A 24,769-nucleotide genomic window follows, 5' to 3' on the forward strand; every position below is an offset into this window, starting at 1 on the left:
TACGGAACTGTGTTGACATATTAGATTAATGTATGAATGTTACTATATCTAATAATGACTTTATTAAATACCTAAAGCCTGACAGCCTGCAGAAAAAAAGTCAAGAGCAATGTGTGCATTTACGCACACGGCGCAGTATTATTAACGTTATTAACACACAGATGGCTCGGGTACTGGTGCTAAATAATTTCTTCTGCTCTTTTACGCGTGGGACAGGTGAGTTGTTAAACACATATTTCAGATTTATACGGTGGATGAGTTTGTAATAAATCCTCCACTTCAGTCCTCAGGACCACACGCAGCCGCCAGCAATGTCTGTCACAAGAGTTCAGCCTTATATCAAAACATTTTCATTCTTCTTCCGCCTCTCAGTTATCTGAATTGCCACGCTGTTTTCAGAGAGAAACACGCATAAAACCTGCTTTTTATGTTATTATTGTTAGTTTTTGTTAGTACGTTACTTGCGTCTTCACCCACCCTCAGCTGGTGTGTTCGTTTTTTTAAGCTTGGTCGTTACTGAAATGAACTGGTGCGATCTTTGTTTTTAAATCAGCACACTGTTAGAAGATCACCTGCAAATCTCTCTCCGCAGCTCTTGTGAGGCCTGTTCAACACCATCAATTCATCCTGTGCATTTCTGGCTACTTTTAGTTTTTTAATCTATCAGTAACAGAGTACCAGTCATCACCTCAGTTATAAGGAATAATACTCACAGGCTCAATATAAGCAATCTCAAATGTCAGCAAATTCCTAGAGGGACGTGACGGGAATGTGCAAAGAAGCTTCCCTCTAGTTTTCCATCAAGTCAGTTATGATAGTTTCAGCAAACTCCCTCCAGGAATTTGCTGACATTTGTGACTCCTTATATTGATGCTATTAATATAATTTTCTACACTAAAGCGATAAAGTAAGATTGCTGAAACGATTGTAATTGATCTCAGGGAATGTTCCAAAAAGTGGTAAAACTACAGGGACAAACATCTTTGCACCCAAAAAATACTCTCCACAACAAAGTGCAGGGATACACAAGGTAAAAAAAAAAAAAATCCCAGCATTTTACCACATATAAAACACTGGGTCATGACCACATGGCAATTAACATGTAATGCACCAGAACAAGCATAAGTAGGTTATAAAGATTCCCCTCAGCAGTCTAAATCAGGCCTTAGCAGAAGAAGGGTTGTTTTATTGTGAGTGTGTGTGTAAAAGAGTGTGATGCTTCCTGTGATGACAGACATCCACTACCTCTTTAAAGGGCTTTGCTCTCCCCCCCAGTGGGAATAAATGAGATGGAATAATGGCTCTTGATATAACTCGAGGTGTTGAATCCACCTAACACACAGCCAGTCTGACAACCCAAGGAAAAGAGAAGGCGGTTACTGTAACCTTAAGGAAGAATGGGGAGGAAGGTTCAGAGGAGACGCTAAAATCAGTGAGCCAAAAGTCAAAGAAGAGGCTGGTAGTGAATAGAGATCTAACACACAACAGGGGATGTAGTCATATGTGTAGGGCATGTAAAGTGTTCTGAGATGTATCAAAAGTTCAAATCACCCATTGACATCCTTGGAGCTACACTGCACTTGACGTGTGCCATGTTTCTCTAGTTGGAGTTTGATCCATAGTGACCAGCTGCTCCACCCAGTGCCAGTCTCTTCCACCCCTAGCAGTCTGGCCCTCCTGCCCCATTACCAGCTCATTTACTTCTCCAATGGGAAGTTGCATACACACCACTGCGCCTGGATGGGCACCATATGGCCCCACTTACCAGCCCATTCAGTCTCCAGAGTGCAGAGAAAGGGAGGCAGCACTCTGAAATGAGTGTCTACAGAATGAATGGGATGGAGAAAAATGGAGAGGAGCATATGTGTGTGAAAGACAGGATAATAAAGAGAGCGGAAGACACGGCTTTTGTGATAGTCGAAATCTGCGTATTAACATGTGGAATCTCTCCATCTTTTTGAAAATCCAGTCTGAATAGGTCTGTTACCATGTACATTCCCGGAGAGCGAATCTCAGTGTGAGCCATGTACTGTGGCTTTAAGAATTGCAGTGGTAGGTGCGCAAGGCAATCAGAGATCCCATGGTGGTTCCAAGAAGTTCATACAGCTGCTGTGAGATACTCTAAGAGTTGCATGATATCAAAGGAGAGGTTCACGCATGAAGGGCGAGATGAGAGAGTGGTTGCGAGCTAGTGATTGGGGGGGGATGACACCCCCGCGACTGGATCAGCATTACTGGCATTATATTGAAAGGATTACAATCAGGCTGTTGGATCCAGGCTGAAAAAAAGAGGCCAAGTGTGTGAGGGTTGAACGGTGTGTGTTTTTTGGCAGGTCAGAAGTGTCTGTGTGTGTGTGTTTCTGTGAGTACTTGATTTATCCGCAGCGAAACAATATAAGAGTGTATTGTCTGCTGTGCTCACATGCTTTTTTTTCTCTTGGCAACATTTCTGTGGCCTTGGATGCCTCTCACTCCATCTCTTTCTCTCTTTCAGAGGGTGCTCGAGCAGTGAGACTGAGAGTGAGGCGGGAGATTTGTTGGATCAACAATTTGAGGAGCTCAACAACAAGCTTAACTCCGTCACTGATCCAACGGGCTTCCTGCGCATGGTGTCCAGAAACAACCTGTTCAACAGGTAGGGGGGTTTTGATGCACATCACCTCAGTGTTCCTTGGCTGTTAATGAGTGGCAGTGTTAATCACCAAATGCTACTTAGACCCACTTTTGCACAAAGAAGACGATTAAAAGTCTCTGCTCGAGTAAGGAGATTCGTGGGTATTGTGGCTCATCTGTGAAAGGACTCTTTTCTCCATTGTTTAGCCAGCGCAGAGGCAGCATGTGAATCCTCCTTATTAAATAGACTGAGTAAAGCCAAAGCTGCTAAAGCCCTTATCAACTGTCTACTCTGATGGAAGCCCTGTGTGTGCGTGAATGTGGTCACATGTGCGTGTGACTGTTTGCCAGGCGCAGACATGGAGATGAATGTGGTTTTAAAATGTTTGCCATGTCTGTGTTTGTTATGCAGATTTATGAGATTTTAGTGAGAGCGCCACTGGCTTGTTCACAGCGTTATTTATTGACACTATGCAGAGTATTCATTTACATTGGGCTGATTGGTAAGGTATACCGACAATGTGCGTGCATGTGTGTGCATACTTGTGTGTCTGGGTCATATTTCCCTGTCCTCATCCACAGTTGAGCTGTTCTTTGATGAGAGGGTAATTCCAGCTTTAATTGAGTCTTGGTGCTCATTAAGCCCCTTTAATGGGCTGCCGGTAATAATCCCCTCATTCTTTTGGGCCTTTAAAAAAAAAATCTGAATTATAAAGCTCATCATGCTTAGGAGCCTGTCGTCTGTCACAATACCAAAAGCAAGAGAAAATTGAGAAAACCTCTTTGTCCTCCATACATCTTGAGGTTTGGTGTCAGATAATCTGTGTGTTATTCAAGAGCTCTTTTTGAATTCACTTTCTCCTGCTATTTTTCCTTACATGTTTAGGCTATTACCATTTAATGGAATGAATTTATATGAATACTTCAGGATTTTGATATTTATGTATTACAAAGAGAAAGGATACGTTTATTTCAAAAAGAAACCTTAATTGAATAACATTTAAATTCAAATAGGTACAGGGCACTGAGATCTCGTCTTCAGTACGGAGCTTGGAAGGATTACTGTGGGAAAGTGATAATGAAAGTTTCTTTGTGTCTTCGTTGTGTAACTTGATGAGATTGTTTAATGATCTTGCAGTTCTCTGTAAAATTCTGCCAAAAGGATGATGCAAGGTTTATTTTATCAGCAGTACAAAGACAGCCAATATAATAAGCTTAGAGGTACAGTAGTTATTTTTTAGGTTATTAAATAGAAAAAAAGAATATTGTATTCATAGTTATACATGAATTCGTGTGTAATTACATGCTCTAACAAAATCATGCGTTCTCGTAAACTTCGAATTAATTGTTACAGATACACAAACTGGAGCGAGTGCCAGTTTGTTGAAGCCGCCGTGTTGCCCTGTCACGTTGTCATGCCATGGCCATTTCACCAGCCTCATACGCAGCACACCTTATACGTAACTTTGAATTTAAAGATCACCAATAGCTCTTTCCAACTATATTCGACCATTTAACATTTGTACATGTATATTTTCATCATCTCTTTCTCATAGTGTCTTTCTCCTCCTCCTTTTCATCTCATCCTCTTCCTCCTTATCTCAAGCTTCATCTCCTGAACAGCAGCTAGGGCTGTAACACACAAAAATTTGAATAAACGTGTGTATTTATTCATGCAGTTAAACATTGTCACCGGGTAATTAGATGCCAATGTTAGGCTTGAATGTCCTAAAAATAAACCTTTAAAAATATCGTCTCACACATTTCCTGAGTTCATTTGCAAGGCGTCCGAGCCCAGCAGTGTTGGATCCGCTTCAAATGAAGTTCCCCTAACGCTGGCTAGCAGCAGCTAACTGTGGCAAAAGATCAGCTCTTAAGTTCAGGATATCATCAACAATTCGTCTCAGTATCACTGACATGAGACAGGAGTGAGACCCAGCCTTCATTCACAAAGTCTGACAGCCTCTTCCAGAATACATAGACATGCATATTGATAGCTGAGGTAAACAGCAGATTGACAGCCTACACTCACAGATGAACGACATCCAGAGTTCTTTATCCTACATTAGCCACCGTAGCCAGGGTTACACACCTGAATTTGGATGGATAACAAAACAGAGCAAGCTGCAATCCACTGACATCTAGTGGTAAGATTTCACACACTGCACCTTTAAATGTATACTAGAGGATGATTTATTTATCTCTGATTACCACGCAGATGACACTTAAAGACCCGTTTTTCACTTACAACCACTGAATGCAATCTTCACGTTCAGCCTCTCTACAGCTCCCAATCTTTTCTTTTCATTGTCTCCCTTTACACTTGACACTCACCTTCTTTTGGCTTATCCCTTGTCTCCTCACTCATTCTTCTTGTCAGGCTAACAAACGATTGTTTTGCTTTCCCATGGAGCCTTATGCCAAGGCCTGGGAGAGAGACAGAGAGTCGGGAGGCTGGAGGAAAGCCAGTGGCCTGGGGCTACCAGAAGGGCAGGATAGATGTCTGTTGGCTGGGTCCGGAAGAAATTCTGGCTGGTGGAACAGATGGAGGAGTAGTGACAAGTGTGACTATAAAGCTTGGCCCTGCTAGGAAAAAGGAAAAGGCTTCTAGCCCCTCAGCCACCATTAGCACAGTTCTCAGTATGCTGACTTTCTCTATGTGAGCTGAGGGCTGTCATTCCCTTCACACAGCAGACAGGCATCCAAAACGCATTGTGCTGTTATCTTGAGTTGGTTTGTTGATAAAGATTGAAGACAACAAAACTAACAGATGATGGGATGTTCTGAATTTAAAATGTTGAAGAAAATGCATGAATGGTGCTCTCCTTCTGTGGTGATTCTGCCAGTCTGGCCCCTATTTAGGCCAATAAGTGCTAGATAAGCAGTGCAATACTGCCATCTAGTGAAGGTGTACATATTGACATGGTAAACTGAGTGAATTGAAACAGCCTTTGTATTATACTTGCCTTCCCAAGGGGTAACAACAAATTAATATATCCTACCCTCATCTACCTCCTCTTGGAATAAATTTGTTCTACGTTTGAGCAGATATATGAATGTGATGATCCTCTGCGACACATTATCTATTAAATTAAAAATGGACTTTGTCATCCACTTTCTCAACACACAGGCAAAACTGCGTTTTGGAATTAACAAGAAGGCCAGAAAGGCCCAAAGAAATATTTGAACAGTTTAAAGTTGGTTTAGTCTCAGCAAAGACTCCTAACTCAAAAATCATGAAGAATCTTAAGTGTCTGAAACTTTCTTGAGGTTTTCAGGATTAAAATGAAAACTACAGTACTTTGTTTTGTGTCTCTGCAGGAGTTGCCAGAGTATGACAAGCCTGTTCAGCAACACAATGTCTCCTGCCAAAGATGGCAACTCTTCCCTGCCCCGTCGCTCCAGCAACCTTGGAAAACCTCCACTGCGGGCACTTTATGATTTGCTCATCGCACCTATGGAGGGGGTAAGTACTACTTCGGCGGGGTATTGCCTGTCTGTTGAGGCAGTTGTGTGACAGAGAGAAGAAAACACAATAGGGTGCTTTCGAGAGGAACAGAAAAGCAGAAAAAAATGAATTTCCTTTATATGATTAAGTGTTTTCATATCCTTGCCTCACAGGGCTTGATGCACTCCAGTGGGCCTGTTGGCAGACACAGGCAACTAGTGATGGTGCTTGAGGGAGAACTGTACCTCATCCCGTTTGCTCTGCTAAAAGGAAGCTCTTCTAATGAATACTTATATGAGCGTTTCAGCCTCATTGCTGTGCCCTCCATTCATGGCCTTGGAACCAGTGCAAAGGTACAGCTTCTTATTTAAACTTTGTCACGTTTTTACAATCTGTAATGCTATAACAAACTATTCACCATCCGTCCTAAGCTTTGCTGTGCTACAAGGTAAAATTTGTTGATGTCCTCTAAGGCTCATTCTCGGCGTCCTGGACCAGCCCCATGCGGCGGCGTCTCAATGGCAGCAGTGGTGGGTAACCCGAGACTTCCCTCACCTGTGATGGATCGCTGGCTGTGGGGACCTATGCCGTCTGCAGAGGAGGAAGCACTAATGGTGGCTGAGCTGCTGGGATGCCAACCCCTTGCTGGCTCTTCTGCCACAAAGGAGAGGGTCATGAGTGCTCTAACACAGGCTGAATGCGCCCACTTCGCCACCCACATTTCTTGGAAATTAGCTGCTCTGGTGCTCACCCCAAACCCTGAAGCTGTGCCTGGGGGAGCAAGCGCCAATGTGGGAGTGGGAACAGTGGGAAGAGGTGCAGGGGGGAGAGCAGGCAGCAGTGGCCGAGGCAGAAAGGGCTCCACTGGAAGTGGCTACACCATCCCAGAGTCTCTCCACATGCAGGATGACAGCAGTGATGTGGAGAGCATCTGTGACAGCCCGCCCCTTCAGGAGTTCCTGCTTACAGCTGCAGATATTTTGGATCTGAGGTTGCCCGTCAAGCTGGTTGTGCTGGGGTAGGTAGACTGGCAAAGCGATACAACTAAATAGTGATTTTTTTTTAATGTAGATTTAAAGTCATTAAAAAAAACCATGAGATTAACCATATTGAAGATCTGAATTCAAAATTGATTGACTGACATGAAATTCATTAAACACACAAATGTACTTAAAATGTACATCATGATTTATTTGATAAGCACAGGGTAGAATACCAAATTTCAAGCTTGACATTTTAGTTTTACAGTTTTCACATTTGAGCCTTGTCTTTTCGTGGCTGCAGGTCATACCAAGAGTCCAGCAGCAAGGTCACAGCAGATGGTGTTGTGGGACTGACTAGAGCTTTCCTGGCTGCTGGGGCTCAGTGTGTACTTGTGTCCTTGTGGCCTGTCCCAGTTGCTGCCTCCAAGGTTTTTGTCCATGCCTTCTATTCCGCCCTTCTCAACGGGACCAAAGCTAGTGCGGCACTGGCAGATGCCATGAAGACTGTCCAGAGCAGCAAGCAGTACTCACACCCTTCCAACTGGGCAGGTCAGGGATGAAATTCCTTTATGCATTATTTCAACATTAGTAATAAACAAAGTAGTTAAAAGAAGATCGCTGTGAAACTGAGCTCTTCTTACTTTATTTCTTTTTTTCAGGATACATGCTGATTGGCAATGATGTGAAGCTTAACAGCCCATCTTCCCTAATTGGCCAAGCTTTAGCTGAGATTCTACAGTATCCAGATCGGGCTCGCGATGCTCTGAGGGTTTTACTTCACTTGGTGAGACACACACCGTTACTTATTTTACAAGATGTCACAGTCAGCACTGCTCAAAAACACTGATGGTGCATTGCTGTGCTCACTGCAGGTGGAAAAGTCTCTTCAGAGGATACAGAATGGCCAGCGTAATTCCATGTATACATCCCAGCAGAGTGTGGAGAACAAAGTAGGGGGTGTCCCTGGTTGGCAGGCTCTGCTGACAGCTGTGGGCTTCCGTCTTGACTCTGCAGGCACCGGTATCCCCGCTGCTGTCTTCTTTCCCACTGCTGACCCAGGAGACAGGCTTCAGCAGTGCAGCACCACCTTACAGTCACTGCTGGGTATGTAGACAATGTAGCTATTTAAAACAAACCAAGTTGTTTACAATGTGCCCAAGGTTATGGATTTATAAATACTAGCAAATCCCTGTGCTACGACAACTTATCTGGCTTATAATGTTGGGAAATTGAACATTTCTCATTGAATAAAGTTAAAGGTTTAAATACTGTTTGTATTTGATATTGTTTGTCTTTGCTATAATGCTGCCATCATTATGATGCTAAGCTTCTGTTACACAGCAGCACTGATTCCTACCTGATTCAACATTTTGTTTTTTAAATGACAACAACAACCAAAACATTGCCATAACATTTTGATGTCAAATAATCCAATTAAATGAGAAAACACAATTTATTTACTAAAAAATGCACATGAAGATTACTCTAAATCCTGGGAGCATTTAGTGTTATGCTTGTCACTAAACATAGCTTATTATAGCCCCAACAGGAGTTGCAAGGTCGTTGTCGTGCTGCAGGATGAGTTTGAGACCAGGGCCCGTATCCCTAAAGATTCTGAGAATCCTCTCAGAGAGCTCCTAACTTAACCTAAAAATTCCTTGCCAGGAGTTTTAGCTTAGAAGTGATTCCAGAACATTTTCAGTGAACTCTGAGCAAGGAATGGATGGAAAATCCTATCTTAGTGAGGAGGTGTGGTTGACCCCGTTGCTAGGTATGAGTCATCATTTCAAAAGCCGTGATTGGTTGATCCTACAAGTTTGATGGAAATGAGCTTTTGGTGATAATGAGCAAAGGATGTACCCTCAAATCAATAAACATATTATATACTCTAATCTTATGCTGACTGTAATTGTAAATAATATTTCACATTCAAGAAAATATCTGGAAAATGAATAGTAAGCTGTAGGGGTTATAGCCATTAGAATCTAAAATATGTGAAAACTTAAACTCATTACACCCTGTTCAAATAATGATTCGTGTCTTATTTGCTCATATTAATATCCTAGCTGACATATTTTGTACTTTCACTCCCATATGGACCCCGTTGAAAACAAGATGGCCTATCTCAAGAGGCTGTCCTTAATGAAGTAGAAATCACAACGTTACAAGTCCAGTGTGGTCTTAACGAGGGTAACACGGCTCAGCTTTTAGCAATGTCTGTGATTGAAGACCCAAGTCATCACTGCTGCATTGTTGCATTTTCCCGGTTGCCAAATACCTCGGGGTTGTGATTACTTTCGTCTCCGGTGTAATAGCGTTGTGGCGTCGAGTTGGTGAAGTAATTGCATCTCTAAGGAGATCCACCACAAACATGATTCCTGCACGATCCAATCTGTAGCATCTCAATAATTCCCTGTCATCCAGTGTTTGCAGGACATCTCTCCTGCCTCTTCTGTTGGCCATTTTGTGCAGCTGCTTAGGGGAACTCCTAAGCCACTAAAAGTCCTCTTCCCTGCTCTTAGCAGATCTCGCCTTAGGAGCCCTTTTAAGCGCTAGGAATCTTGAGGAATAGCTTTTATATTAACTGGGATTGTCGTGTCACTTTTAGGGGAAATTCTAAGAAAACGTCATGACTCTGAGAATTTTCTTAGAATTTGGCCGCTAGGAGCCACTTTTTGCACAAAGATTCTTTAGGGATACGGGCCCAGGACACCTTCCTGGCATCACTCTGATAGAATCTCAGAACATTTTAACACAATTTATGTTTGCGCCATTTCATTGATCTATGTATCGCCCCATGTTTAGCACTTTTTTTTACCACTACCATTTAAACCAGTGTGCCTTGTTAATGAATGATGAAGAACTTCCTTTGATCCAATCCCTTAGGTCTGCCACCGCCAGCTCTGCAAGCTTTGTGCAAACTCATTACAGCTTCAGAGGCAGGAGAGCAGCTCATCAACCGGGTAGGTCCCTGCAGCTCTGAACAAATGCTGTTGAGTTTTGCACCCAGTACCCACTGGTCTTTGGTTCAAATGACAAATACCATTCCTGTTACTTAGAGTTAAAAAGCATTGTAGCAGTCCCCTTTCACTTTCTTTGAAACTTTGCCACACCTTTGTATTATAAGTGCGTTGCTAGAAGAAGCATATCAGTGATTTTATCACTGTGTAATTTGGTAATGTCAGGACTGGATACGCTCTAATGAACTGGCAACTCAAGCTGGAGCTTAATCTGCATTGAAATGCAGCACTGAATTCTAACTAGTTGCCCAAAGTCTTAACTACAGTCTGAGTTCTGTTCTCTTCCTCCCCAAGCTTATGACACCTGAGAATTAATCTGGGACTGACGTAGTTTATCCCTGTTTACGTGTAACATGTGGCTGTCACATGCTTAAAGTCATCAAGTTAGTTTGTGATTGGCAATTTTCATAGCCTCAAAATGTAAGTGTGTGTGTGTCAGTGGAAACACTTGATCTAATCTATATATGCTGCAAGCAATAAACTTTAATCTGTTAAACCACTAATGTTACTTGTTGCTGTACCCTCTTGTTGCCATAAATCCTTGTACTTTACTCTTTTTCTTTTTCTTCCTTTTCTTTTTTTTTTTTTGCGAATGGCCTGTGTGCATGCCATTAAACACCTGTTTTCTCTCCCCTGCTCCTAACGTGTGGTCTGAAGGCTGTTAAAAATATGGTGGCGATGGTAAGTGTGCATTCACTACCAGCACTCCATCCCATAGCTATCTTGTTAAATCACTCTTTACTGTCTGTTCTGCTAAACTCTCTTTGTATTGGCGAAAATGCATGTTGTTTTTCCTCTCCACATGCAAAGTTTACTGTCTTGTGTTGTTCATAGTTTTTCCTTTGCTAGTTTTCAGTCAAATCTAAGGGATTTGGGGGTATATAAGATTTAAAACTTGGGTTTGGTTCAGGTCAAAGGAATGTTTCAGGGTGGAAGCAGGGGTAAATCTGTGATGTAAAAAACCCTTTCTCAATCGTGTCGGGTGAAACGAGAAGAAGGGGTTTCTGCACAGTTGCGTCAAGTTGACAAAGATGTCTCTGTTCAAAGCAAAGTAATCCCCAAACAAAACACGTAAGTGTGCTCTCGGGCCGCGTGTTAAACCCTACAAAGCCCAAACCCTTCCAGCTCAGCTTACCTACAGTTATTTTATTGCCAAGATTGCTCGTGCACTGGGCTCAGACATATTTTTTTTAGGACACAGGCTTATACAAGATACATGAATATGTTTTAATTGGACGACTTAAAGAGAAGAAAATGAAATCATTATTAAAAGGAAGAAGCTGTATAATTTTTTCACTTGGGTTATTTAAGTTACTGATGCAACGCTTTGATCACCCAGTTCACTTTTAAGCCGTTAATTACATCTCCACTACTTTATTGTAATGTTGTCCCCTGTCTCTTTCAGCTCCACCAGGTGCTAGTCCAACTACAGACAGGAGAGAAAGAACAGGATTTCTCCCTGCTGCCCATTCAGGTGTCCATTAGTGTGCAGCTATGGAGACTCCCAGGATGCCATGAATTTCTGGCTGCTCTTGGTTAGTCATCTATTATGTAAAAAAAAAAAGTCCCTATCCTATTGTCTACCATATGTCTATTTAAGTTACAGCTGTTGTCCTGTTTTGCATGTGCAGGGTTTGACTTATGTGAGGTAGGCCAAGAAGAAGTAGTACTGAAGACAGGCAAGCTAGCCAACCGCCGCACCTTGCACTTTGCTCTCCAGTCTCTGCTGGCACTCTTTGGTAAGTAAATGTATTTTTTTGCTTATGCACTTTCATTCTTTGCTGATTGTTGTTGAGCTCCTAACTTGATTCCCTGTACACTGGAATCTGAACTGTGCATTGGCACTTTTTAACAGCCCGTTTTTATCCTGTGTTTATCTCATGTCACATTTTTCATCATCTCTTTTCTTTTATGTTCAGACTCCACAGAACTGCCCAAACGCTTGAGCCTGGACAGCTCATCCTCCCTTGAGTCCCTAGCTTCAGCCCAGTCTGTGTCAAACCCCCTGCCCATGGGATACTCAAGCCTTCCCTTCTCTCCTCCTTGCCTGGACAATCAAGTATCTGATGCCATTTCTGTTTATAGCCTTAGCTCTGTAGCCTCCTCTATGAGCTTTGCTTCCAAGTCAGACTGTGATTTCCTTGCTCATCGGCAGCGCGGTGGGGTCACAGCACACTACTCGGTCCACAAACACCCTCATGTTCCTCGCAGCCGCTCGTCTCCCCATGGAGCAGCTGCTGCAGTGGCGGGAGCCCGCGGAGATGAGGAGGAATATGAGGGCTTTTCCATTATCAGCAGTGAGCCCCTGGGAAGTCATTGTGACTCTCTGCCTTTGCCACCAGGCCACAGCCAGCGCCACCACCGGGGAGGCAGGGGTGTCGTCGGTGGCTCCAGCACAGGAACGGGGAGAGGGTACACTGTTTCTGTATCATCGAGGGGCAGTGTCAGCACCCCAACATCTCCCGTCAAAACAAACCTGGTGCCCAGCCCAAACTCACCGTTTCAGAAAGTCGGTAAGGTGAGCAGCTCAGATACAGGAGAATCTGACCAGTCCAGTACTGAGACGGACAGCACTGTCAAGTCTCAGGAAGAAAAAACTGTCCCTCTAGATCCTCAGGAACTGGCCCAGAAGATTCTGGAAGAGACTCACAGCCATTTGCGTGCTGTGGGTAGTCTTCAGAGGGCTGGTGCAGAGGCCGGGACAGCTGGAGGAACCTCAGCACGGAGTAGCGCATTCCGCTCTTCTGAAACTAGTGCGTTCAGCCGTCCTAACAGCGGCGCTAGTGGTCGAGCTCAGTCTTCCCCAAGACCCAAACCTCCCTCCCGATCTTCTTCACTGCAGAAGATAAGCTCTGGCTACAATAGCCCTGCGGTCTCTGAGTCTTCCCAAAAGGAGGGCAGCCATCCTTCACCCACTTCAGACACTCACGCACAGTTCAAATTAAAGTACCCGAGCTCCCCGTACAGTGGCCACATCTCTCGTTCCCCGAGCAACGTGTCTCCCAGTTCTGGTCACCAGTCCCCTGCTGGTAGTGCTCCATCTCCTGCTCTTTCCTACTCCTCTACAGGCTCTGCCTGCTCTACATCAGCTGACACGGCGGATTTGGATCGACTAAGAAGAGGGGTCATTGATGAAAAAGTACAAGCTATCCACAATCTGAAGACCTTTTGGGCTAATGCTGCGGCCCAACAACAGCAACATCTAGGTCCTGTCAAAGCTGTCCACAGCACACCCGGTCCTCTCGCCTCTGCCAGCAGAGATGTACTAAGTCTTCTGAACCTCTCCCCGCGCCACTGCTCCCCTAACGACACCCAAGACAGCCTGGAGCTGCGGGAGCTGGGGCTGCAGTCACTGGATAGGGGTAGCAAGAACTCTTCCAATGGACATCACTGTTCCAACCCCAGAAAAGTGGCCCCATCACCTACTATTTCCACTAGCAGTAGCCCTGGTGCTCGTTCTATCCGACTACCTGCTGGCAATGGATACAAGTTCCTGTCACCTGGAAGATTTTTCCCTTCCTCTAAATGCTGAGACATTTAAAACGGTCCAATACTTTTATCTATCATTTACTATCCTGGGTGCTGGAGGGGTAGGGCACTTTTTGGGGACCGCCATTGGTCCATCAAGGTTGACTGACAGCGAGAAGGATTTCTTTGGTTGTGAGTTTGATTCTGCAGAGGCACATGAGTGCTTTAGAGAGCGTCTAGTCTTTGTGCCCATAACACTGTAAATGGCAATGAAAAAAACTCAACGACCTGATACTGTGTTTGTGTGTAACTGTGTGTCAGGTAGATGTAAATGCCATTTGGTATTTTTTCCCCCAAAAAACGTTGCTGTTCGTGTGGGCCAAGATGCAACAGCTATGACTGATTTCTTCCTTCTTTTTTTTTGTTTTTAAATTTAATGGTTATTGTTATTGTTTGTTATTGTTATTAATATAATAATTATTATTATGTTTTGTAAATTAATTCCAGTGTTTCACAATCAGTATTAAGCGTTTTTATATGATTAAAAAGTGAACAAACCTGTACCATGTAAAGATGGATAGAGTGGAGAAAAAGATTTAATATTTTTTATTGAAATCAAAAGGGCATTTTGCCTGATTTCTTTGTGAATTGAGTGTCTGCTCTGAAGCATGGATTCTCTTGCTATTCAGTGTTAAGTACCATGTATGACTTTTTAGCCCATGATTTTTTTAGATTAAACATGAAAGTTTCATGACAACCATCTGTCATTTATCAGTAAACTGTTTCAATAAAGCATCATGTTTGCTTTCTTGTATTCTTGACATTATTCTTTTGTGTGGCTTCATACATCTATAGAGACCTTATTCCAGTTCAAGTTGGGACGGCTGTCGCAAAAAGAGAAATGATTAGCATATCATTTAAATCTTATATTTACTTGAATATAGTACAAATATAACATGGCTAAAGCTGAAAGTAATATGAACAATATAATGAGAAAAATATTTGCCCTCTTTTTGTCACGTCAGATCCTCTGGAGTAGAGAGAGCAGACGCAAATACAGACTAAGGAGACAGAACTGGACTTAACGAAAAGCAAACAGTTTATTTTTGGCTGTACAAAAAAATTAAAAAGAAAGATGGACGGGGACTAAGCTTAAACTAACAATGCTAAACTGGAGGAAGGTATATACTAAACACTAGATACCTGGAATGTGAAAACCTGAAACATGGAAACCGAGATCAGAAACATGAGCTTAGATGAACAGATGATATAACGAGGGACAAAAGGAAACTCACACAATAAATACACAAAAGGATGATCAGGGAAGTAGAGGCAGCTGGACAACACAGGAGGAACAAATCAGATTGAACAAAGTGAACACATTGGATACAGGACAGGAGACTATCAAAATAGGACAGGAAACAACAGACGCAAGCTTGACACAGTGACTGGGGAGACACGAGTAAACACGGCGACAAAGACTGACTAAACACAGAAGAAGATTAGACACTGAGAGAGAACTAAGATTGCTAAGAACTGAAGGCTAACAGAAACAAACTTAAAACATGATGAAAGAATAACCATGAACCTAAGAATCGCAATGAATATTCAAAAGCAAATAGCATGATGTCCAGAACTAGAAAACACTGGGTCACAGACAGTGCCCTGACACTTTTTGCCCTTTACGGGGGTTTCTTTTTGTATGTTTGTCAAACTTCTATGGGGTTTTTTTTTTTGGGTTGTGTTTATGTTTTTGGAAAGCTAGTCCAGTTAAACTAGTCACACCCAGGTCTGGTTATTAACAGGGCCTGATAGGTATAGTAGCTTTTAAATGAAATTATCATTTAAATACTGCAGTTTATATTTACTTCTCTGTTAAATATTACAATTTGTTTGATGACCTGAAACAAATATGGTGCAACAAATATGGAAAAATATGGACTGATGCACAAGACATGGGTAACTTGCACACCTAATCCTACACAGTATATATAGGTTTTGGGATAACATAAGCTACTATCCAGTCATCTTTTTCAGGGAATACCTTGCTTATTTCAGTAACAACAAAAGAAAATTACATTTCGGTTTCAGTGTTTGTGTCTTTGTACCGTCTTTAATTAAATATGGAGTAATTATTATTTACAGATTTATAGATTAATGGAACCACATGCTCAACTTTTTAAATTATTAATATATTATATATTTAGTATATTTAGTATATTTATATATTTTTTACGCGTTCAAGTGTGGAATAACGGATTCTAAGTAATCCATCCTCAAATACAGTGGGTGGGTTTAAAGTCACCAAAGAGAGATTTCATTGGATGATGCCAATCGTTAGGCCCACCTCTCCGTCATTCCGCAAATCACCGCTGCAGAAGGAGGGACCTGCCGCCTCACTTAGTAGCCCATGACGTCAGTTAGTGGTAGCTGGGCACTACTGAGAGGAAGAAGTTAAGATGGTTCTCATCAAGGAGTAGTAAGTGCGGGGTTTCTGTTTAAACTGTACTTTTCTTATTATTTCTGAAAGCACTCTATAGGTTAGTATAGATCCGTGCACTCACGGCAGTTTTTTTCAGTCCCTGTGCGCTGATGCAAACTTTTCATCTTGTCTCGGGGTCAGCGTCAGGCACACGAGGGGAGGATGGGATTGGCCAAGAGCGTCTCTGGCCTACCGGCTTTGACAGCAGATTGTCATTCTCTGACAGCTGCTGGTTTCCTGTAGTTTCTCATATGTTATCGCCAAGCTGATGGCTTCTAAACGCTTCAATCTGCGGTTTTTGTTATGTGGTTTTAAAGCGCAGACATTTTCTTTTTCAAAGCCTCGAATTGGCACCCGAGTTGCTAACGCTAATTTAGCTAACTGCCTAACCTGAGGGGAAGTTAACTGGAAGCTGTAAGTTCTCGCTGTCTTTGCAGTATTGACTCAGAAACTGTCGGCGCCAGCTAATCACCCCAGCATAACACATTTTGATTACTTAACGAATTGGTAGTTTGTTCACTCCTGTCTGTTTCAAGCATCAATCATTTTGCATGTAGTAAAGACGAAGCTAGCAGCTGTTAGCCTTAGCCTTTTGGGTTTTGAAATTGCATAAAAGATTTCAGTTTCCATTTGTAAAACCGCTATCCTTGGGTTAGGCTGAATATGTAAGCAGGCTTCTTACTTCACATCTTACCAAATGAATTGGGTTCAAGGCAGGAAGACTGAACACTTAAACGTTTTTAGAGATAAAGAAAGTGAATATAAATGGGTAGATGGAGGATGTGAATGGGTCATGTTTTGCATCGCACGGGAATTCTGAAAATAAGGATTGACTTAGATTTGACTTATGTAAAAACCTTGTTACAACATTGTCTTATTCCTTAAATATAACACAGTATTGCTGCCAGCATGCACCTCAGCACTGTGGCGCCCTAATTCCATGAAAGTCCCTGTGTGGTAAGCAAAAAGAAGCACTGGAAGTCTGAATTGGCACTACCTGCACTATTGCATGTGGCCACTTACTGGCCTACAGGAGTGAAGGAAGACTGTTCCCGCATCCCTAACACCCCACAATCACTCACTGCACTCAGGCTCACATGGTTTGATAAATTTGACATCTTCTGATGTTGCCTGCACATTTTGTTTGCTTCAAACTTAAACGTCACTAATTACAAGTCCTAGCAGCATTGAAACAAAACATCTGATGGTGGATGACATTTAGTTCAGCCTTGTTTGACCAGGGATGGTCTTTAATGGTTAGAAATCTTGAATAATAGATTCAGATCTGTTTTGTCTTCTTAATTAAACTGCTTTGGCTAAGCTCACTGTATTTCTGGCCCCACCTAACTCACATTATTAAAAAACAAACAAACAACAACAACAAAATAAACTTTCTGTAGTCCCATAAAGTTTTGTCTTAATTCAGCTCTAACTTTTTCAACCAGGTCTAGTAATAGGTTCCTCTCATCTTGCTGATGTCAGCAGTATGTCACTATGGGTGGTTCTAGAAGTATTTTTCCCTCAGGAAGAGTAACTTTGAGTGTCTTCCTGTTCCTGGCAGTGAGCAGGTCTCTGTGTGTCATCGTGGTTCTTCTGGTTTTGTAATCCGGAGTCCCTGTAGTTATGTTCTCATTGCTTCTTCTGGACTTTTCTGCATACTGTGTGACCTGACAGGCAATTGTCATGTTGCATTCATTGTGAATACAGACAATAATATAAGGCGTGAGTAAATGTGCATGCTGATTTGGCATGGTAATGAGTAATATTTAGAGACTGAACCTTTTTATAAATAATCTCAATAACAAAGGCTATACAGGCTTTACTGCCAAGATGTAGAGACATTTCAGGCTCCAGAGTCAGTTTTATTGTTTTAGGATGTATTATTACTGTATTATTTATGCCACATGCATCTGCAGTGTTTTCTTTTTTTTGTCCTATTAGTATGTGCTCTAACTCACTCTTAAAAATACAAATGTCGGCATACGTCTAGAAGAATACTCCTTCTCATATATGGGTCGCTGCTTTAGATTGATGTGGAATGATAGTTTATCTCATGAAATTGTCTAATATGAAACAGCGGATTTGAGAAATGCGTGCTTCATGAAAGTTACTCATCATATGTTTCTCTCTTTTGCAGCCGTGTGGTTTTACCCTGTAGTGTCGAAGAGGTGAGTAAGTGGCTTAATAGCTTGTTATGCTATTAAGATGTTGTAAATGATTAACTTTTTGTCAAGTCTGCTTATATTTTCTTTGTTGATGCCGTTGACACATAATCATGTTGACAATAACAAAATAATGACATTAACAGCCATAAAAAGTTACAATAAATTAATAATAACTAAATAAGGAAAAAGTCATAATAATGTTAAAGGATATGAAATGCACTTCTTCATACTTACAAATATGTAGTTTCTTTTCTATAGTGCCTGTACTGTTTGTGTGGTTGTAAACGAGCCCATATTGATGCTTGAAAAAAAGTCCATCCTCAGTTAGTCTGACTGTTTAAACTGAGTCAACCCTCAGTTCCTTTTTTGGGCTTTAATGTGTCACTGTGGCGTGGCCAAAAGGAAATGTTGCAAGTCTCTGACATGTGCCTTTTGTTTAAGACAGTTCTTTTCCACTCGCTGATAATAAAGACATGGCAATGTTGTATCATTTCTGTTGTTTTGGCTGCTGGCTGCTAAAACCAAGAAAAAGCTTAATTTTGCAGATGTTGTTTGTTTGAGCCAGCAATCGTTCTCTGTGTTTAGAGACATTTCTGTAATAAATCCCAGACTTTCAGCCAGCTGCTGGGATACAATCTCTTGGCAATTAGTGCTGCATATCCAAATTCAAAATATTTGAAAAGTAATTCTTGTCTTTGTGGAAGAAATGTTAACAAGACTTATGGTAGCTGATTATTAGTCATTCTCTTCTTCTGCTGTTTGATGTTCAAACATCATAAGTAAGTTAATTTAGCTTTAAGATGGTGGAATTGGGGAACACAGCAGCAGAACTGAAAAAGCTGGCTTAAACATTTAGCTCTTCAGCAAGTTTTCTCTGCACGTTATAGAAATCTAACCTACACTAGAGTGGCAGCAGGACAATAATAGAGCTTAAGAATTTTATGGTTACTTTTTTTTTGCACAGTTTTACAAAACAGGTCATGGGTTGGGTTCTGTTCCTACAATTTCACTGTATGGGAAAGACAGAGAGAAATGAATGAATTAAAAAAAATGTCATCCATATAAAATATTTGATTTACTTTTCTGACAGTTTTAGATTTCCTGTGTTGCCCTTGAGCTCTCAGGAGTAATGTACATTGATTACTGTTTGGTTAAAAAGCGTTGCTGTGTTCACAATAAGCCTATATCATTTTATTAGATGGAAACTTTCAAAATGTTAGGAAGAGAAAGAATTGGTTTATGATTTAGATGTATATCACAGTAAAAAGTACTTAAATCTACTGTCTAGCATCATGTTTTTATATTATGATGTTTGTCTTGCAGTATCAAGTGGGGCAGCTGTTTTCTGTGGCTGAAGCGAGTAAAAATGAGACGGGTGGTGGTGAGGGCATTGAGGTACTCAAGAATGAGCCATATGAAAAAGATGGAGAAAAAGGACAGTACACACACAAAATTTACCACCTAAAGAGGTATGTGCTTTCCTTTGTATTTCTTGTTTTTTAGAACTCCACTGTTGGCTTCATTGATTCTTTCTTATAGTGTAATAGTGCAGTGCTACCAGGCAGTGTCAGTGTTGTCTTATCTGTGAAGCATTTTCAGTTCAGTTGCTAACTGTGCAATCTTTGCTATAGAAAAAATAGTTGATAAGTCTTCCTCCTTCCTTTCTCTTACCTGTACCTCCTACCCTCCACCACACCCTACAGTAAAGTCCCAGGATTTGTGAGACTCCTAGCTCCTGAAGGTGCCCTGATTTTCCATGAAAAGGCTTGGAATGCCTACCCCTACTGCAGAACCAGTGAGTCCCCTTCCCAGCACCACTTAGTTTAGGTTTGCCTTGAAACTCTTCTTCTCACTTTTAAATTAACATGTCTTGTCTTTCTTCCCCCCCTTTTTTCCTTCATGCTTAACCTGGAACAGTTGTGACGGTATGTAACCCTAAATGGGTTTTATTAGCTAAGATTAAAGTTAATAAGAAAAGAATTACATAATTTTTTTTTTCTTCATTATGTTTCTTCTTTCTCTTTATTCTAGAATGAATATATGAAAGATAATTTCTTCATTAAAATTGAGACATGGCACAAACCAGACCTTGGAACGCAAGAAAATGTGAGGACATCAAAGCAAACGGATGTCTAGTATGAATCATGAGTTTTATTTTCTAACATATCTTTTTGTATTTGCTCAGGTGCACAAACTAGACAGTTCCACGTGGAAGAATGTAACGGTGGTGCCCATTGACATTGCAGACAGAAGTCAAGTGGCCCATGCTGTAAGTAGCTTCATACACAGTATGGCGCCTTCATGTGGACAACTTTGATTATTACAGTTCTTTGTCATGAGAATGTTTCGTAAGCAGGTGTTTTATGGCTCTGTTTATGATTTAATTTGAATATATATGCGTTTTCCAGGGAGAGAGAAAAACGACATCTAGCCTTTCCTATGTAATAGGGATGCAGATGAATAACACTGATGAAATGAAACAGCACTTTCTTTCTATTCTCGTCTAACCAATTTATTGAATTGCATACATATCTGAAAGTAGCTGAAAGAGCATTTTGTTACTACTGAGCAGTCTGTGTGACTTATGACTTACTGCATGTTTCTCTGGTGTGATATTACTGCAGTCCAATTTAAAATCCAGAATAAACGGTGTTTGTGCGATCCTTTCTCTTGCCTATATAGCACTCTCAAACTGTTAGAGTCAGAGTTTAATTCATGAAAACAATACAGACGAGCTAACTGACACATGGTCGTTTCATCTGTGGAGTTTCAGGGAACAATCTTTTGGCTAAATCGGTTTAGTTTATGTAGTAAAGATTTGCTCTTGGTTTGGTCAGAAATCACGCCGTCCATATAAATCACATGTCACAGCATGTGGTTTCTCTGCTCAACTTTGTCTTGCTCTTAAGCATTGATTATTCTCAGCTACGGACACAGACAGCCAAAGTCCTGACAGCCAAGTAGTCATTCTTTGAAGTCCGCCACTTGGGGTGTACTTGTAGTTGGTGCATTGTAGTGTAAATCCACAGCGGACAGGAAAAACTGGCAGATATGCAGACACTGTGCTCTGTCTCATAAACAACTGATCACTAGGACCTGAGTGGAACCTATTGGACTCACAAGATGTGATCAAGGCTTTAACACAAGCAGAGCTGTGTGCATCTGTTTTTCTGTTTTGTTTTGTTTTTTTTTCAGTTAATATAAACTGGTAATCAACCGGATGTCCTAGTTAAAGAAGAAGTAGCACTTAATGTGTCTGTGCATATTCACTGACTATTACTACAGTTTCAGGGAGGCTAATAAAATATTTTGAAAATTATAATGACTGTTAGACAGATTAGAATTCAGTATCTTCTAGCTCCTGCTAAGCTGTTTATTCACAATGATTTTTTTTTTTCTTCTACTTTTTTGCTGGGCTTTAGCTTTAGTTTCCAAAGTGTGTTTCTCGTTTCAATTTTGTTTTTATTGTTTGAAAATGTGTGTAGTTTATATTAATTTCACTTTTAGTTTTAGGGTTTTTTAAAATTATTATTGTTTGGCAGGCATATGTCAGGAATAGGTTTGGCAAAATCATTACAGATTTTACAGTTAAAAAACCCCCCAAAAAAACAAAAAACTTGTTGAAAGTACTTGACTTAGTCTTGTAGACATCCAGAATCACAATAAACGCGTCTATCAAAGCCTATTGTAGTCATACAATATCCTCAGTTTTAGATAATAAAAATAAGGATATTGTGTCTATATATTTTTTAGTTTTCCAGGTTCACAAACAGTGCTTATCCATCCTTTTTTTTCCCTTCTTCTTCCCTCCTAAAAATTGCTTCAGGGCCATGGTGCTAACACAGAGCCACAGACAATCATTTACATTTAGACCTACGACTAGTTTAGAGTCACTTTACTTAATGTGTATGTTGATGTTTTGTGTGTCTGTGAGGAAAAAACTATTCGCAGATATCTCAGATTTGTAACTCACCAAGTCATATGTCAGCCAGGCACCACTTTAAAAAGCACGAGAGAGACTGGAGCACATTTTTTAGTACTTAACTCAACATTTGGATTTTATTTACAGGCTGTCATGAGCTTCAAAACAGTTGTGTATGTTGTTCTTACAGCAACATACTTGATTTTTCAGGTATGATTATGCATTCATGGAGCTGAAAAAGCTGCCTGTGCTCGTGGCATCGACGATAAGTAGAGCATTGCAAGTGAAGAGAATCTTTGGCAATCTTCATAAACCTTTAGTCAATCCTGACCCATTTTATAAATATTTTACTGAAGTTGGCATCAGGTCCAGCCCATCTCCTTGGTATTTTTTTATTTTGGTTTGGTTTGTCTGTGAGTTTTTCCCCAGTCTCTCTTTGTATTTCTTTATAAAGACACAGAACATTAATTGCTCTCTGGGCTGTCGTGTACTTGGCTGACTGTTCTGCTTTATTGGGCTATGTTACTTCTTAGTTTTGTTTTGTTTACTTGTGTTTTTTGTGGTCTGTTTCTTTGCACCGTTTGAAAATGTGTTTGCTGTGCTGTAATAACACAGTGCATTAAAAATAGTTGATTTCAGGAGTGTGTCCCAATACAGCCAGCTGACTGGAGAGATCTTTGTATTTAAAAACGTACACATACCAGTTGAGGATAAATTAAAGATTTGAATACTGCTTGGAATCTCTGAAATCATATTTGAAGATGTTGCAGGTTATTGCTCTTATTTGACATCACATTGCCTCATTTCAATGTGACTGCCGGTATGCGTGCAAGCATACATGTGGCTATTTGGCCGAGAAGCCCTAGTTTCTGTGTGTGTACATGTTTGTTTGCGGTGGGTAGTTAACGAGGCGGACGTGTTTGCCTTGCTGGAGGAGTGTGTTGTGTCTGAGGGCCCTATCAGCCCTCAGCCTCGGGCATGACTGCAGGCTCTGGGGCGTACTGCCAGCACAGATGAGTTTGTTAGTGTAATTAAGGTTCACAGTGCTGCGTGTGCCGGAACTAGACAAACACACACTCGACGTAAACACACTTGCAGTCTAATACACACTCTTTTAGAAATGGCTTCTTTTCGCGTACCACGGCACATCGATTCACAGACCTCATTAGTGCAGCACAGTGTATTGTTATAGTGATGGAGCTCTCAGCATTAAAACACCCAAATTAGAGAGTGCGTGCGTGTGTGTGTGTGTGTGTGTGTGTGTGTTTTTTAGTGGTGCATTTTTTAGTGGTGCATTTTTATTTCTTTCCACACGTTTGGCACCCTCCTGTTGGATAGTAGCCCTGAAAAAGTAGCTTTTAGCTTCAGGCGCATCATGATTTATTTAAAATTGCTGGGCCCTTGAGCTGTTGATAATTTTAAAGCCATTTCATTTATTTGTATTATTATTTCTCTTGTCTTTTTTTTTTTTTTAATTTTATTTTTTTATGAGAAAGTCAGGTCTGTTAAGTTTTTCGTGCTCGTCACGTGTGCTCAGTATCCCTCTACATTTTACTATACCCTTTAATACAAAAAGATCTTGGTGCATTGGGGGAAAAAATTAAAGGGCAAAAGTGCTTAGGTCACCAGAATATGTTGGCAGGACATGACCTTTTGAATTGGATACTGTATATGGGGTAAAAGGTTATTTTGCAGTTGGAGCTGCAGACATACAAACTTAAATAAGCAGCACAAATCCTCATCAGCACACAACAGGTAGATGCAAGTACATTCACTTATGTTAACTGGCATCCTCACCCTAATTAAACAAGTGTCAGAGCCCCCATACACAGATCGGTCTTATCTTCAAGCCACTTGTGAGCACAGCTGTGTTCTAGTCCTGCTTTGTGACATTATCTGCAGAGATGGAAGGATTTGTGAAAAGGGAGGAGCCCTCTTCTGACTTTTCTTGTAGCTAAGCTGTTTCTGCTCTTTGTTCCCTTACTCTCGTCGTTGAATAGTTGTCCCACATTTCCATCTTTTCATTTAAAAACGGTGTCTATGTTTTTGTTTTTTTTTTAAATTGGGGTAAAATCCTGCTGATTTCTTGGCTCTTGTTGCAAGATGAAACAAATACCAGTATTCATAAATAAGCTTGCCTCAGCTTTGTTAAATATTCTGTGCTATATATTCTACTAATGAAAGTAACTGAAAGTTTCATTGTAGGACTACAAGGAAGATGAGGATCCTGCCATTTTCAAGTCTGTCAAGACTGGGAGAGGACCTCTTGGTCCCAACTGGAAGGTAATGCTGTTGTAAACTACATATATTTTTAACTGAAAATGGTCTACATCCATGTGACTGTTTCAGCACCAGTTCAGAAATAATCATTTGATAAAATACAGACTTCAACTGCACAGTGGCTGCTTACATAGACAATAAGGGCTTTTTCTTTCTTATTTCTTTGACTTTCTTCTGACAAAGGATCACATGTTTGGGTGGTATAAATCCAAGGTAGCATGTAGTTACCAATCAAACTCAATTAGGCGATGAATGCTAATATCTGTGTCAACTATTTCAGCCCTCTTGGGGTTGGCAGTTTTGACAAAAGTTTCCTCTCTGGGAGCCCTAAAAAGGCAAATTAGTGTGGATGCTCAATTTCATTTAAATAAAGCAGAAGGGTCGAGAA

At 41.0% G+C, this 24,769-nt stretch overlaps 2 protein-coding genes across 4 annotated transcripts in view; both read left to right on the forward strand.

Moving 5' to 3' along the window:
* Positions 1–14,321, forward strand: part of LOC308403613 (tetratricopeptide repeat protein 28-like) — a 193,590-nt gene extending 179,269 nt beyond the window's left edge. For 2 of the 3 annotated variants that reach the window (XM_080893189.1, XM_080893191.1), the window contains 12 exons: positions 2,495–2,635; positions 5,935–6,079; positions 6,235–6,414; positions 6,535–7,079; positions 7,346–7,593; positions 7,704–7,828; positions 7,917–8,148; positions 9,931–10,007; positions 10,722–10,745; positions 11,470–11,599; positions 11,696–11,803; positions 11,984–14,321. In XM_080893189.1, coding sequence (XP_080749315.1) covers positions 2,495–2,635; positions 5,935–6,079; positions 6,235–6,414; positions 6,535–7,079; positions 7,346–7,593; positions 7,704–7,828; positions 7,917–8,148; positions 9,931–10,007; positions 10,722–10,745; positions 11,470–11,599; positions 11,696–11,803; positions 11,984–13,596 — 3,568 coding nt within the window. In that variant the 3' untranslated portion in view covers positions 13,597–14,321. The remainder of the gene's footprint in view (positions 1–2,494; positions 2,636–5,934; positions 6,080–6,234; positions 6,415–6,534; positions 7,080–7,345; positions 7,594–7,703; positions 7,829–7,916; positions 8,149–9,930; positions 10,008–10,721; positions 10,746–11,469; positions 11,600–11,695; positions 11,804–11,983) is intronic. The other variant, XM_080893190.1, reaches the window with a different exon arrangement.
* Positions 14,322–15,902: 1,581 nt separating this feature from the next.
* Positions 15,903–24,769, forward strand: part of LOC308404933 (phosphatidylinositol transfer protein beta isoform) — a 16,849-nt gene continuing 7,982 nt past the window's right edge. Inside the window, exons 1-8 of the mRNA XM_080895241.1 lie at positions 15,903–16,011; positions 18,152–18,182; positions 19,503–19,648; positions 19,883–19,974; positions 20,097–20,104; positions 20,211–20,285; positions 20,365–20,448; positions 24,307–24,384. Of these exons, the coding sequence (XP_080751367.1) occupies positions 15,992–16,011; positions 18,152–18,182; positions 19,503–19,648; positions 19,883–19,974; positions 20,097–20,104; positions 20,211–20,285; positions 20,365–20,448; positions 24,307–24,384 (534 nt within the window). The 5' untranslated portion in view covers positions 15,903–15,991. The remainder of the gene's footprint in view (positions 16,012–18,151; positions 18,183–19,502; positions 19,649–19,882; positions 19,975–20,096; positions 20,105–20,210; positions 20,286–20,364; positions 20,449–24,306; positions 24,385–24,769) is intronic.

The sequence above is a fragment of the Rhamphochromis sp. 'chilingali' genome (genome assembly GCF_963969265.1).
Source record: "Rhamphochromis sp. 'chilingali' genome assembly, chromosome: 10".
NCBI lineage: Eukaryota > Metazoa > Chordata > Actinopteri > Cichliformes > Cichlidae > Rhamphochromis > Rhamphochromis sp. 'chilingali'.